Genomic DNA, 14,503 nt, shown 5'->3' on the forward strand with positions numbered 1-14,503 from the left:
TTTTCAGACAAATCTATTTTTACATTAAACTTAAATACATTATTAATTTTTTAACCTTCTATTTTCTACATCATGGTTAATGGTTTGTTGTATTGTTGGTCCCTTATGCCGCTCCGTAGAAAATCACCTGATGTTGTTTACTTCTACTTCCTTATTTTAAAAGCTTGTCGGTCACGCATGATTTTTCTTCCATATTTTAAGTTTCAGACATGTCGTATTTTATGTGGCTTTTGTTATCTTTATTTCTGCTCGGCGGAACTTCTGACAACTGTCCGTGTGAAAGACCAGAGTTGTGTCAGCCAGTTCAAAAGGAGAGGGACTTTGAGGTAAACTTCGAGTAAAGTCTGGCTCTGATGGACTGAGACTAAAGCTTCAAATAGATCAAAATACCAGCACAATGTTTCGGCCCTGGCTTTTCTTAACCTAAAACAAATCGTGTTAAACCATTTTAATGTGCGTTGTGTTACATGCGTATGCTCTGCAGGTCCTATATTATGCAAAATTGACTCTTGTGAGCTTTAAGGCGTGTTATAATGTTATTATCTCATCAAAAATATACCTGGAGTTGTGATTTGTTTCATTCACGCATGTTTTAGTAATGCTTTATTATTATTAGTCTATATCTCCAAAGCTCAAAATGCTCTGTTCTGTCAAAAAGTAGTAGTTTTCAAGTTAACAGCTCCTTTTATCTTTAGTTCAGTAGAGATTGGCAGTTCTAGGTCTGAAATCATCCAAATGAAGTGAAGGTGTATGGAGTTTAAAAACACAGTGGAGCACTTCCTGTGTTACCACATGGCATCACAAGGTGGAACAGAGTGTTTTCTGTTTGAGAGAAGAACTCAGCCTAAATATGCAGGGTTTGTGTGTGAAACATGTGTGAATGAAACAAAACAAAATTACAGATATGTTTCTGATGAGGAAACATTATAACATAGATCAGAAAATAGTGTAATATGAGCCCTTCAAGCATTTTAATTGGTCATATTTCATTGCATTTATTTATTAAAAAGAGGACATATATTACTAATCATTGTGGTGGTGACAGGTGTTTGTGTTTGATGTGGGCGGTAAAACTTGGAAGTCGTATAACTGGAGCACAGTGACTACAGTTGCAGCATTTGGCAAATATGACCCTGAACTGATGTGCCATGCTCATTCAATGGGCGCTCGACTGGTACTTAAAGGTAAAATTGTCTAGTATTGCCTATACTTTATGGTTTAATCAGGTTTGAAGCATTAATATAATTATATTTTTTCTATCAAAGGCGATGTCCACCTTGCTGATATTGTGGACCAAAACAACAGAACAGCCTGGATAAAGGAGAAGGTGGACTTGGCCAAGCGTCAGTTTATGGATGGAATAAACCTGGATCTTGAACAGGCAGTGGAGGCGGAGTCACCGGAGTACACAGCTTTGACAGCGCTGGTCAAAGAGACCGCTGAGGCCTTCCACACTCAGATACCAGGCTCTCAGGTCAGATGTGTGGCAACAACACAATGTATACATTAAAATTGCACAAATCCAAGCATGATATACAGTTTTTTTTATTTTTTATTTGAAGGTGTCTTTTGATGTAGCATGGTCACCAAACTGTATTGACAAGCGCTGTTACGATTACATCAGTCTTGGAAAATACAGCGACCTCATCTTTGTCATGTCTTATGATGAGCAGAGCCAGATCTGGGGGGACTGTATAGCAATGGCAAATGCTCCACTTGAACAGACACTTAATGGTAGGTGTTAAATAAGTGAATAGCTCATCAAATGGATGTCTTAACAATGAATCCATGCCTTAAAATTTCCCAAAGGTTATGATCAGTTTTTGAAGTTGAAAATAGATCCTAAAAAGATTGTGATGGGTATACCATGGTATGGATATGACTACTCTTGTCTCAGTCTGTCTCAGGTAAAACTATTATATTTATTCTTGCTCCTTTGTTCCTCCTCCATGCCGTGACTTTAATCAAAATGAATGTTGGTTAATCTGCTTGTCTGTTACTTACCAATGTCTGTTTCACAGTTGGATTTTCTAACTATCTGTTGGTTAAATCAATGATCTTGTTAAGCCCTAAAGGTCAACTGTTGTGATTTGAGTCTTTACAAAAATAAATTGGATTGAAAACTAATACTAATTAGTATCTATTGGATGTTATTTTAGGAGGGCATCTGTTCCATAGAGAAAGTTCCTTTCCGTGGAGCTCCATGCAGTGATGCCGCAGGTACACAAAAGCCTTACAGCTGGATTATGAAGCAAGTGAACAGTTCACTGACTGGCCGGCTATGGGACAGCAAGCAAAAGGCCCCATACTTTAATTACATGGTATATGCAAACCTATTTTACATTGTTTCAAATTAGAAATGATATCTGGTTTGTATGGCATTCTACTTGGCATTGTCTCTTATTCCAGCTTTTCTTCTATTGTAGGATAATATTGGACAGATCCACCAGGTCTGGTACGATGACCCAGAGAGTCTTTGCCCAAAAGCAAATGCAGTGATGTCCAAGGGTTTGAGGGGCATTGGCATGTGGAACGGCAACATCCTGGACTACAGCAGTAATCCGGTTGCTCAGCAGCAGACTGCTAAAATGTGGAATGTCCTTTTAGGATGCTAGCTGTGGTACCCTATACTAACCCCTCCAAGATTTTATTCACAGCTGAGCGAGCCCTTTGTTGCACTAATGAGGGATACGTGAATGCACTGACGGGTACTTCAGATTTTACAGCTTCTGCCTTAGTTTCAATCAGTTTCACTTTTAAACATTCCTTTGTGTCAGCTGAAATAAAGAAGCCTTTTGTTCAAAAGTTGTTTTTCAGACAATAACCCAACAGAGACAGTGATAGTCTCTTTTCCATTTTAATAGAAATCTATACAAAATAACTGCACCTCCGTCTACATTTGAACAGATGAGCTGTATTTGTGTGCTCTGTTTCGTGGGGTTGGGGTATTTCCAAAGCCCAAGTAGGCCACAGTCCGCGGTGGAGATGACTGATTCTTCTTTTGGGCCAGTTCTGCTTTTAGGGATCTCAGTTCTGTAGCAGCTTGTTTCCTCAACTGTGCAGTTGTATAATAATGGAAAAATAAGTTGATAAAAGCACAAACTACAAAAATAAAAAGCTTCACCTTAATTTCTGTTAGCAGTTTCATCTTGGCATCTTCAACTTTCCTCTTTAGATCCTCAGTCTCATAGCTTTCAGTCATTATTTGTATTATAAGTTCATTCTGAAATAACAAGCATACTTAATACATGTTTTATGTCTTTGATGTGACCACATGCTGTTTACCTTGACTGAGGTCCTGCCCTGTCTTTTGGGGTTGGCTCTATTCTCCCTGGCATGGAGCTGATGCAGAAGTTTACTGTAAAATGTTTCCAGATCTTGTCGCACATTTCTCAGGCTTTCCTCCAGTGGAGCTGTGGCTTTTTTTGTTTCAAAATATTTCTTTTTCCAACTATCACGTGCTGTTATGAATCAGTAAAAATGTGTAATTATCTACTCTATATGTACTTAAGCTACATAGTGCACATTTAAATGTTTTGTACCCACCTTGGTTCCTCCGATGTCTGTTTTGCGCCAGCAAATCTTTACCTTTTCGGAGCAGCTCTTGTCTCATCCATTCAAGCTGCTTTCTCTCCTCACGCACCATTTTGATTTCTTCTACCAGTTCCTGTTCTTAAATCAACCATGTTTATGAGTACAGATACCTACTTACATTGAAATATCTTTGTCTACTAAAATGGGAGCTTACTGTTTGTCCTAAAGGATGGAGACTCAACATCTTTATCTGAACATTCATTTTGAGCTTTAATTATTGAAGTGCGCTGAAGTGACTGAGATGACACTGCTGGACTGTCCACCACCTTAGAGACAAGGTCAGTTATTTGAGTAGAGCTCTCTATTTGGATGACATGTTTTATATAATGCAGTATATTATAGTACCTTATTATTTTTCATGCTCTTGTTGTTTATTGCACATGACTCTTTCGGTTTCCCATGCCTGCAAGTACATAATAAGAGATAGGAGGACCACATCATTTTTGCAGTAGAAATGAGCATGATTTTAAAATACCAGTTTTTGATTGAGTCTGAGTGTCTGTCGTTGAAAATCTCATCCACTCCTGATTCTTGGGCCATTTGGCTTCCAATGTTGCATAGTTTTGTCTTTCTGCATGTTCGGCCTTTTGGTGTCAGCAGAGATGGGGACGCTGAATCTGCCTTGCATTCTTGTAAAACTGAAGGTATCACATGTTGTTAAATACTCAATTACAGAGAATTAATAATCTAGTAAAATAGAGATGTCAAGATATCAGATATTTGTGTTTACAATTACTGTGAGAAGAAACATTATATAATTACAGTCAATTATTATTTATACTATAACCAAACAAGTGTGAACTGTTTTCATTAACATAGTCTCATACATGACCATTCTTCTAGTATGTGACTTGTCTAGTGTGTGACTAAGTTTATATAATTGCACTTTCTAAATGATAAAGTTAACATGGCATTAACACATATTACATTTAGATTACGTTCTTAGTGTAGTTGAACTGAAAAAATACCCATTAATTTCATTCTAAACTGGCCGCGTTTGATTTTATTATGACCTGAATAATTGCCATTATTAACCACATAACATCTTGACATCTCTATCTTCTAGCAAGTGTATCTATTTACTATTATTCACGGCTGAACACTGTGGGTGAGACTTGCGTGGACAACTCTCCATCTTGACCCAGTTAAGTTTGCTGGTGAAGGTTTTTTCTGCGCTCTCTGCCTCAGATGAACTGTAGCCCTGCTCCTCCTCTTCATGATTGTCATCCTCCACACCAGCAGTAAGCGGCACCTGGTGTGAGCTGTTGGTGATGTGGGGGAGTTTAACCAGCTCTTTGGACTCTGTAAGTTGAGGGCTGGTCTTGTAGGGGTAATATGAGTTTTGGTCAGAGGAGCTGCTGCTGTCTGGAGTGAGGGACTGCGAGTGGACACTGCCGTTACTGTCAGCAACACGCAGCAAGTAAAGCTCTGGCTGTGGAGCCTAAAACGAAACACAGTCACACTATGAAAATGTTGTGTACAACTTTACACTAGTCAATATACAGAGAGTAACAAGTAGTGACAATTGCAGTAGTTGAAGTATTGAATGGAGAAGTACAATGGAACTTTTTGACAAACTGGTTCTTCTGTAGCATTTAAAAGTGCACTATGTAACTTTTCAGGTGGAGGTTCCACCTGCTTACCCTTTACAAGAAAATGTAGTGCACCTTTAACTACATTAGATTCACTATTGATACATTGTTTTTTCCTTCATAATTTCACTCTTTCTTGAGAAACTGTTTTCAGATGACTGATTTCTGGATTTATTTTACAGTATTTTAATTAAGCAATATGATTTTAATAAAACTGTGAAAAGGTTTACTTCAATTGGCAAATTACCAAAACTATACATATTTAAACAATTTACGTACGTATGGAGGAGCAAATGTTTTCACTTTCACATCCCGTTCTTGCTTAGTTTTGACCTGTTATAAACACAGATTTGTTGATGAGAAAGACAAGGCACTTAAAACACAATGTACGACCCAGCATGCTTTACACCCTTTAGTGTAATGTGCTTGAACAGTGGACCTGTTCATCAAACTGTCAGCATTGTTTCCTTTTACTATCCGCCTGGTGGGACACAAGCAACAATAGAAAACAGCAGTAAACGACTAAATGCACTCACCAACGCCAAACTGTGGCCCACACATTTCAGAAAGAAGAACTTGTCCATAGAGCCCATTGAGCCTCCCAGAAGAGCACTTAGCTTGCTCCTCAAAGATTTCAAAGTGACATCTGGATAAAGTCTGAAATAAAGAAAACAAAAGTTACAGGCACATTTGTACAACTAAATACAAATATGGTGTGCATTAGACTGGTCGTATGGCAAATCTTTAAAACTACATAATCTGCATTATGTGACTTTTCAGATGGATGGTCTGCCTCCTGATTGTCATCAGGGAAACTTTATTGGATTGTGTAGAATGTTCGACAGTATGGCATTAAACATATCCATCAACGTGGAGACAAGCAGGCGATGCCACCAGGCTAAGTTACAGATCAGACTGTGAACAGGAAAATGTTTTTCAAGGTATATTTTTTGCAATTAAAAACCTGTGATTTAATGAATGCAATATAAATATGTTTAATGCCATACTGTGGAAAATTCTAGGCAAAGCAGTAGCATCTCTGTAGAGACAAGTGTTACGACTCAGCTCAGCTAGGGAAAAGGGGAAGTAACAAAACAAGATGGAAATTTGTAAAACTAAAGTTATAATTTATTTAAAAGGAATTTTAAGGTTAAATCTAACAAAAAGAGGCTCTAAATAGAGTAGTTTTAAATGTGCAACTTAAATACAGCTAACAAAACAAAAATACCAAAAGTTAAAACTACACAAAACAAACGGGTCTCAGAATTTGATGCATAATTAATGATTATGTTGATTTTACAACATAATGATATAATAGACTAAATCTTTAGGTGTTTTCTTATTTTATAAAGCAAAATACATTTTTACATTCCTTGTTTTGTTTCAACATTATATATTATTATTTATAGACTGTAAATAAAATTTAAAATATACTTTGTTACATTTACTCTCAGCTGTTTTTATAAGCTTTTTCTTACCTGATGAAGCCACCTGATACAAAACTGTGGATGGCTTCTACAGGGACTTTATTCAGCTTCACGTTCCACTGGTCATTGGGAACATAGAGCACATGGAGCTCCACAAACTGGACACAACACAGCACATGCAGACAGTTCACCGCTCAGATGACATTATCAATATACTTTTATTAACAGTTGACATTACCTTACAGCTGACTGGCCTCTTCTCCTCACGATGTGCTGGTGACTCAGCAGCAGGCAAGTCCATTTCAGCTGCGGCTCCACTAAAATGAAGCTGTCTTGTTTCTCTTCAGGTGGAGGCGTAGACTGCCCAGTAACAGGTCGGTTTAATGTAGCTCACTCACGGCCAGTGGAATTTCTTTTACGAGGGTGCCAGGACTGGTTGCTCTGGTGCTGATGATGACAACCGCAGTGGGGTCACAAAAAAGACCAAGAAAAAAGAAAAAAGAAAAAAAGCAACCAAAAACTCCATACATTTAGAAACTTTAAACAATATTCAGCGTATAGTTTTTTCTTTCCTTCTTTGGTGATTGGAAAATTTTGTCTGCAACTTTTTACATGGTGTCACCATAGACTTTTTATGTTTTGGACAAAAAAGTCACTGACGTGTATAAAGGCAGTAAAATGTGGTACAGCCGTGTGAGACTGTAGTAAAGCAGTGTGTGCACAGGGCGCTAGGGGGCGCGCTTTTAAAGATAACCGGAAAAGGGTGTTCTCCTGCTCCTGATACAAAACTTGTTAGCACGTTAGCATTAGCAGACAGCAACAGTTTATCTCTTTAAAAAACGAAAAACAATCCAAATTTACACAATGTCTGGTTCATCCAACATTGCAGCGATGAAGAAGATCGTGCTGCAGCTGCGCCTTGAAGCAGGCATCCACAGAGTAAAGGTAGAGCCAAGCATAAGTTTTAGGGCGTGTAGTGAAGACTTTGCCTAACAGTGTTCCTGTGTGTTGTGTTCAGGACGAAAACATTGTGTTTGGATGGATTTCTGTCTAACCATGTCTATCGCTGTTACTAGTTTTGCATCTTTTCCACGTGAATGTTCCTTAATGTTCTTGGCTCCACAGGTGTCCCAGGCCGCAGCGGACCTGCAGCAGTTCTGTCTCCAGAACGCCCAGCACGACCCTCTCCTCACCGGCATGTCCTCCAGCAACAACCCGTTCCGACCGCAGAAAGTCTGCTCCTTCCTATAGCAGCCCCTGATCTGCCTCTGTGAGTAGGATCATAAATAATATTATTGCAAAAGTGAGGTTTCGCATTTGATCGAGCCTCATGACTATGCAGTCAATATATTCTCCAACTTTCCCCCCCATTAGGTCTTGGATATTGCAATGGTGTGTGACCTCCTCTGCTTCATGGACTGGATTGTCTCAGGAGTATTCATTTGTAGTTAAAAATTGTGTTTTTTTTTTTACGTGTAATATTGACAAATCTGACATTTCCATAGGTCTATGTGCCTACTAAATGACTTTCCTACTTGTAAAGATGTGTCTAACCCACATTGTGCCTTTTATAGAATGTTTTTTTTCCATACCTAACTGGGAAAAATAAAATGAGTATTTTACAGCTATTGTTGCCATAATTGAGATCATTACAGTTATTGGCTTGAGACCTGATGTAGTCAAGCATTACTTTTTACATTAAAGCCAGATTTATAAAGCATTATAAATGAATTATTTAGTCCCAAAATCCATCCATATGGAAATATGTAAAGGCCATTTCTTTCTGGCACACATGTATTGATTTATTACAATTGTATGACCCAGTACTAAACACACTCTAAATATTTTAGTTTTACAATGGATCAGCTTTGTTTTCTCTATCCAAATAATCCGATCCAGTGCCCAAAACAAGGCAAGGCATGTGACATGTGATGTAGGTGACAAAGAGGAAAGGGATACAACAAAAATGCATGGCGCAAACACCACAGATCAAGCAACCCAAGTAAATGAACATTTTCTGTAACTTGCATGCTCTTAAGTTTCTCTAATGGTGAAGCCGTTTAGCACTCCCACCACACAAAGTCTCCAACAAATTACTCCAGACCAAAATCTTGGAAACTACCGGGAATCATACATAAATCAGGGATCTCCCAGCGTTCTTTGCTTTTGCATTTCCAGGTACTGGGAGTTGTATGCAACCTTTCAAATTGTACATTTTTTGAGTCCAGTCTCCTTTTTGGAGGTCCACAAAAATCCAATAATCCAACTTGGAGAAACTGCAGCGTTCTCCATTTAAAGCTGGAACTTTCTTCTGCAGGAATCCATCTCATGACGCTGCAAAAATACACACAACATATGAATTTGTAAAATTGTTATGAATCAGTGCAGTCGTTCAACTTGTACATAATTAAAATAAAAACTCACCTTCAAGACCCACTCATACTCTCCAAACTTTGAATCAAATGTGCCTTTCTGTAAAGAGCGCAGTTTAAGTGTAAAGCGAGGTCCAAGCTCACGAATACCAACTTTCTTCTCATTTTTGAAGATGTATCTTAAAACAAAAAGAAGACAGTGGTTAATCCAACATTTAAATTCATAGATTTTTATGAAATGGTACCTGTGGAATCTGAAAAAGATGAAGTCTCTCTGATTGTGGAAGGTAGCGACTTGCCGACCCACAAAATGAGGATCCTGTGGAAAAAGCGCTGCAAACAACCTCCCAATGCTGTGGCCCAAACGAGTGGAGAAGTTATTTAGAATGACCTCTGGGTGGGCTGTTGGATCCTTGCCACGTCTCTGTAAAGGTAGCATTAATATTGTTATTGTGTATGCCCTGTGTCAGAAAACTGATTACTAAAATAGTTAGTGATTATTTCAATAACCAAATAATTACATTTCTTATACAGGAGTTGCCACCAGCGGCACTATTAATTATAGCTCTCCTTCTAGTTGGCTAATTTTGCATAGGGCTGAAGATCTCGACAGCAATATATATATATAAAAAACAGGGTGCATTACCTGAATTTTACAAATATTGGACATCTGACACCAATCTACCAACTTTTTTCTAGTTCTCCCTTAAACTGAATGAGATTCCCACTTGACAGGGAATGCCAACACAAATAGAAGTGCAGGTCTGTAGGAGGTGACCGTAAAAGAGGCCACGGTGGAATAATGTGGATATCCAGACTGCACTTGCCTTTATCTCCTTTCGTAGTCTAACACTGCTGACCTTGAAGTGTGCAGTTGGGCCATCGGGTAAATGGCAGAGCACCAATCCATCTTAATTGTTGGTTAAAGGAGAGCACTTGTAATTATAAACAGTGATGGGAAGAACACTTTGAAAATGTATTTAGTTACACAATACTGAATATCTGTATTAAAATGTACACTGTAATGTATTCTATTACATGGTCCAATTCTGAATACTTGGAATACTTTTATATGAAGCTGCATTTAAATTATAATCAGCGACATAGAATTAAAAACTGCTTCATGTTTATTTCACCATTGGTTATGCATTTCCTATCATTCATTGGAGAAGGAAACATCACAAATGCACTCACCACCAGTTTTCTATTTTTCTCACTGATTATATGCAGTTTGAAGCCTAAATTGCATGATCAAACACCACCATGTATTGCTTAGATTTAAGAAAAATAACTATATTCTGAAAACCACCAAATGAAAAAAACTACCGGAATGCAGCTCTTCAGAATTAGTGTCCGAATATGTATTCTCGGGACATGTATTCAGTTACTTACCAACACTAATTATAAATTCAACTTGCAGTGGTTATACTGTGTCAGCCACAATAAAGCGGTCCCATTCAGAAATAAAAGGATACTGGGCATTTTGCGATCCTCGTTGATGACCATGAGGTAGGTAAAGTCTCTTGCAATGCACTGAGGGATGATTCTCTTTAAAGCCAAACCTCTTCGGTAATACACATGGGCATTAGGAATTACTGTTGCCAGCTGCTCGCAAAACCTTACTGTTCTCTGTAGGATCATAAAAAAAAAATCATGAAATTATACATTAACAGATTTTAACACATAATTAAAATGATTAAATTCTTACTCCTCTTGGTCGATCTGATGTTGTAATGAGAACTTTGGGGTTTGTCAGTCTATTAAAGTATGCAGCAAATTCATCAGTTTCCTCATCGAATTTGACCTGAAAAGAGGAAAAACGTGAGTAATAAACACATTATAATTTAATAAGGGGAAGAGTTAGTTTACACACTCATTTTACCTCTTCATCATCTGGATCAACTGTAGTTTCATCATAAACCCTTTGATTTTCAATGGTCTTGGGGACTTCTTTTGGAGGTGCCTATAGAATAAACAAAACACAAAAAATAAGGGAAGATTCTGAGCATTTTCTTGTCAAGTTGTATGACCAAAACTTACCTTGTCACCTAAAGCCTCTCGCTCTTTTTTCTTCTTCTTTTTCAGCATAATCTTTTGCTGAAATGACAAAACCAAGATACTGGTTAATACAGAGCACACCGGAGAGAGTATTGCGCACAGTGTCGGTGTAATACGCAACATTATGGCTGCTTGTAAATGATATGATTCATTTTAACTAATGTTTACCTTTCTCTTGTCCTGCTTCAGCTTCATAAACATGAGGTGTCTGCGCTGTTTGTTCTTGATTTCGGACACACTGAAAGTCGGGGGAAAAACGGTGACAGGCTCGGTCCTCTCCATCTTCACACCGTCTTTCGTGTCAATATCGTCTCCCCGGGCTTCTCCTTCCTCACTCACTTTCTGCTTTTTCGTCTTCTTGTTCTTCTTTTTCTTACCTTTACCCTGATCACTAACGGGAACCTCAGTAAAGTCCATTTTTGTGTCAGTGGTGTGTGTTTTGGTTGCTGCTGGGTTCACGTGTTCTCAGTCTGCTCGGACGTCCACATCCGGTAACACAGGAAGTGAACATCAGTCTTTTGACAAATGTGCGACACCGTGCGGAAAGGAGGACAGACAAGTGATTGCAATGGATTTGTTCTTTATGTAAAACAGTCTTATTGAAGCTACGGTACTACAGACTATAAATAACAGAAAGGGTAAGTATTTGTGACTTTTACACAATTAAAACAGAATCGTTTTGAACAGTCTATGATAAAAGTAGGCTTTACATAATATATATTTCACACTGTCACTGTTCACTTTTTCTCATCATATCGATTCACAGTTCTCCATTTTCATCAGGAAGTTGTGTGACGTCACATGGCTGGTGCTTTTCAACAGCTGTGAAGAATGCTGCCCCAACAATAGGGTCATCAGTGCACACTGCCCCTCCACCTCTGCCCATCTGAGAGACCTCCCTGTTCATATCAGCCACACAAGTAAAGTTGTTTCCAGCTGTCACACACCACTTTGAGTGGTCCACAGTGTCAGAGAAGGGCCCCCTCCTGTGAGGGTTCACTCCTTTAATGTTGTACACATAATGTGGGATGATTTTACTGCAGTTTGATGGCAATGGTTTACGCATACTTCCCCAGCTCTTCACATATAAATCCTGTTTTATGAAGTTCACAATAAGGCCAGCATAAAGATCTAGAAAGAATAAAATCACAATAAATCAGAAAGTTCATTTCTCAGGCTCCATGAGTGTGGAATAGAAATGTACCATCGTGAAATCGTGAGTATTTTGCAAAGCTCTTAAACCGGTGTCCTTTTAGTGAAGTCAGCTCTGTGATCTTAGACCAGGGCTCGGCCGTTGGGTAGCAGCTTTTTTGTGCAACACATTTTAGCTCCTCATGAAAATATGGTGGGAAGGCAGAATCAAATGGGAATGCATGGATGTATTTAAGATGGACACCTAAAACATTTCATAGTTTTTTAAACAAAAGAATAACAAGAGACAGCTACATTATTATTTTAATAATAATAATAATATTGTTATTATTAACCTACCTATATTTTTAAATTCACTATAAGCATAAGTTACACAGAGGAAGGTCTGAGCATTGCTTGCCCCGCTGCTCGGCCAAAACCTTTCACTTTGATATGAAGGAAACTGTGGAGTGCTGTGAGACAGCCAGACTCCTGAAGTCTTGTTCAACATCACAACCCCTGTATTAGAAAAGAGGATTAATGACAGTAAAACATGATACAAAATAGCATAATATACATTTCAATCAACCACCTTTGCTGTGCCCATAAGATGCTGGGGCAGGTTTAAGACCTTTTGGAGGCTGATCATTGTAGAGCATAAATCCAAATCCTTCAGTCTAAAATCATAAATATGGAACACATTTCAACTGACATTTATATCTTCGATTGGTGTAGTAATACCAGTGCTAAATATTGCTAAGTAGTCAAGTTGCAGTTAGTAAAGAGAAGTAAAAAATTGAAAATTACAGGAAGTAGTTCTGGTTCTAAACATATCATCAATACACAAAATTCTATCCAAAATGAAACAATTTATGCACAATGAAAGTTTAAATTGATATATTTCCCTGTCAATTTAAACTTTCATTCAATAACATAAAGGTGTTGTTATTTATTTTATTTGTCAAATAGTAACTAATTAGACATGCTTTTGCCCCTTGTTTACATGGGTTATTATGCAAAGTAACACAATTCTCTGTATGTCACATCTGCTGCCCATGTCCAACCAAGAACTAAAATTATAAACATACAATTTACAAATTAAATGAAACAATGTATGATTTAACATTAATCAGTGTACACAGTTTCCCACCTTTTTCTTGTAGTAGTCAAAAAGAGGTGTGAGAGTGTTGGCCACGGACCCTCTGGGACTGTTGATCTTTTCCTGGCTCATCCTCCATCCATTTGTGCTTTCATCCATATACAAGTAACTTAGTCCATCACCTTTCAATTTGGGTAACTTGTATAAAATGTACCTAAATTCAAATCAATAGTATTGTCATTATGTGATGTGAATTTTTGTTATTTAATTTTGAGCTTCACCAACCAATCGACTTCTTCTCCTCTGTCGTTTCTGCATGCCACATTGGACTGACCCCATTTAAACAGTGCAGCGAGACACAGTAACAGTCTCAGTATTCTCTGAAATTTACAAATTTACAACTGAAGTATTATAGAATATAACAAATGTTTCTAAATGTGAATGTACGCACAGCTACATAGGAAGTTAAAAAAAGTGGAAGTGGCTGTCAAATTAACTTAAAAAGCATCTTTGTCAGCAAATAATTTCACAAAAACACAAATCCAATTTACTTATAACAACTCCATATCAACAAATAAGCCAATTCATGCTCTCATAACATTATTATTACAGTATCTTACTACTATAACTGCATTGTACTCACAGTCAGAGCCATCCCCGATTGTCTTATACCAGCTGTAACACGGCAGATTCATTTAACACAAAATGAAACCAATTTCCTTGTTCCTGTTGGGCGTTCTTTGGTCTAATAAAAGCAGCCTACAGCCTACAATACATAAATAGTAATAGTAGTAGTAGTGGTTCATTTGGTCATTAACTTTGGCAAGAAAATGTAGACTAGAATCATTCCAAGCAAAGTGTGACCAAAATGTTTTAGGCTTTTGTCAAGCTTTTGTTAGTTCTATCCAACCGGTTTGGCTGTGTACTTTTTGGAGTCTATGAGCTGCACATCAACGTCAATTGTCATGGAGTTTGATTAAACAGGTTTTGCATGAATGAGGCTTTTCTAGTGGTTGGGTTCATGAGACATCACAACATTTTTGTAATTGTTGAAAATCGAGCTGGGGAACAGGACAGAATTCCATGGTGGAATTTGATTTAACTGTCAGATTACTTATTTGCTCACCTGGTTTGTGGTTAACATCTCTGTAATTACTGGGCTTAGCTACATGGAAAAAAAAAAAAAAAAATCATTGCACACAACTTGTAAAACCTTAAACATTTTTAAAA

The 14,503-nt window shown here is 37.8% G+C and overlaps 5 protein-coding genes across 5 annotated transcripts; 2 read left to right on the forward strand and 3 right to left on the reverse strand.

Moving 5' to 3' along the window:
* The first annotated feature begins 163 nt into the window (after positions 1–163).
* Positions 164–2,805, forward strand: ctbs (chitobiase, di-N-acetyl-). Its single transcript, XM_033965849.2, has 7 exons — positions 164–326; positions 1,046–1,184; positions 1,266–1,474; positions 1,563–1,734; positions 1,810–1,907; positions 2,160–2,321; positions 2,427–2,805. The coding sequence occupies exons 1-7, from the start codon at positions 210–212 to the stop codon at positions 2,613–2,615; spliced, it is 1,086 nt and encodes a 361-aa protein (XP_033821740.1). The 5' UTR covers positions 164–209; the 3' UTR covers positions 2,616–2,805.
* On the reverse strand, positions 1,798–7,331 carry spata1 (spermatogenesis associated 1). The gene is made up of 12 exons (XM_055221134.1): positions 6,852–7,331; positions 6,665–6,771; positions 5,723–5,843; positions 5,466–5,519; positions 4,678–5,035; positions 4,070–4,232; positions 3,940–3,997; positions 3,749–3,860; positions 3,547–3,672; positions 3,286–3,461; positions 3,125–3,223; positions 1,798–3,055 (listed from the first exon to the last, which is right to left on the reverse strand). Exons 1-12 carry the CDS (start codon positions 6,912–6,914, stop codon positions 2,894–2,896), a joined length of 1,599 nt encoding a protein of 532 aa, XP_055077109.1. The 5' UTR covers positions 6,915–7,331; the 3' UTR covers positions 1,798–2,893.
* Positions 7,332–7,373: 42 nt separating this feature from the next.
* LOC117370417 (guanine nucleotide-binding protein G(I)/G(S)/G(O) subunit gamma-5) lies at positions 7,374–8,237 on the forward strand. Its single transcript, XM_033965869.2, has 3 exons — positions 7,374–7,558; positions 7,739–7,883; positions 7,988–8,237. Exons 1-2 carry the CDS (start codon positions 7,478–7,480, stop codon positions 7,862–7,864), a joined length of 207 nt encoding a protein of 68 aa, XP_033821760.1. The 5' UTR covers positions 7,374–7,477; the 3' UTR covers positions 7,865–7,883; positions 7,988–8,237.
* Positions 8,238–8,401: 164 nt separating this feature from the next.
* rpf1 (ribosome production factor 1 homolog) lies at positions 8,402–11,536 on the reverse strand. Its single transcript, XM_033965851.2, has 9 exons — positions 11,212–11,536; positions 11,026–11,082; positions 10,868–10,948; positions 10,694–10,789; positions 10,461–10,614; positions 9,813–9,895; positions 9,231–9,409; positions 9,038–9,164; positions 8,402–8,947 (listed from the first exon to the last, which is right to left on the reverse strand). Exons 1-9 carry the CDS (start codon positions 11,458–11,460, stop codon positions 8,906–8,908), a joined length of 1,068 nt encoding a protein of 355 aa, XP_033821742.1. The 5' UTR covers positions 11,461–11,536; the 3' UTR covers positions 8,402–8,905.
* A 72-nt stretch (positions 11,537–11,608) lies between these two features.
* On the reverse strand, positions 11,609–14,210 carry LOC117370401 (deoxyribonuclease-2-alpha-like). The gene is made up of 7 exons (XM_033965850.2): positions 13,917–14,210; positions 13,559–13,653; positions 13,325–13,487; positions 12,767–12,851; positions 12,535–12,693; positions 12,248–12,439; positions 11,609–12,174 (listed from the first exon to the last, which is right to left on the reverse strand). The coding sequence occupies exons 1-7, from the start codon at positions 13,926–13,928 to the stop codon at positions 11,804–11,806; spliced, it is 1,077 nt and encodes a 358-aa protein (XP_033821741.1). The 5' UTR covers positions 13,929–14,210; the 3' UTR covers positions 11,609–11,803.
* Between the last annotated feature and the right edge of the window lie 293 nt (positions 14,211–14,503).

This window comes from Periophthalmus magnuspinnatus, chromosome 4 (genome assembly GCF_009829125.3).
Source record: "Periophthalmus magnuspinnatus isolate fPerMag1 chromosome 4, fPerMag1.2.pri, whole genome shotgun sequence".
Taxonomy (NCBI): Eukaryota; Metazoa; Chordata; class Actinopteri; order Gobiiformes; family Gobiidae; genus Periophthalmus; species Periophthalmus magnuspinnatus.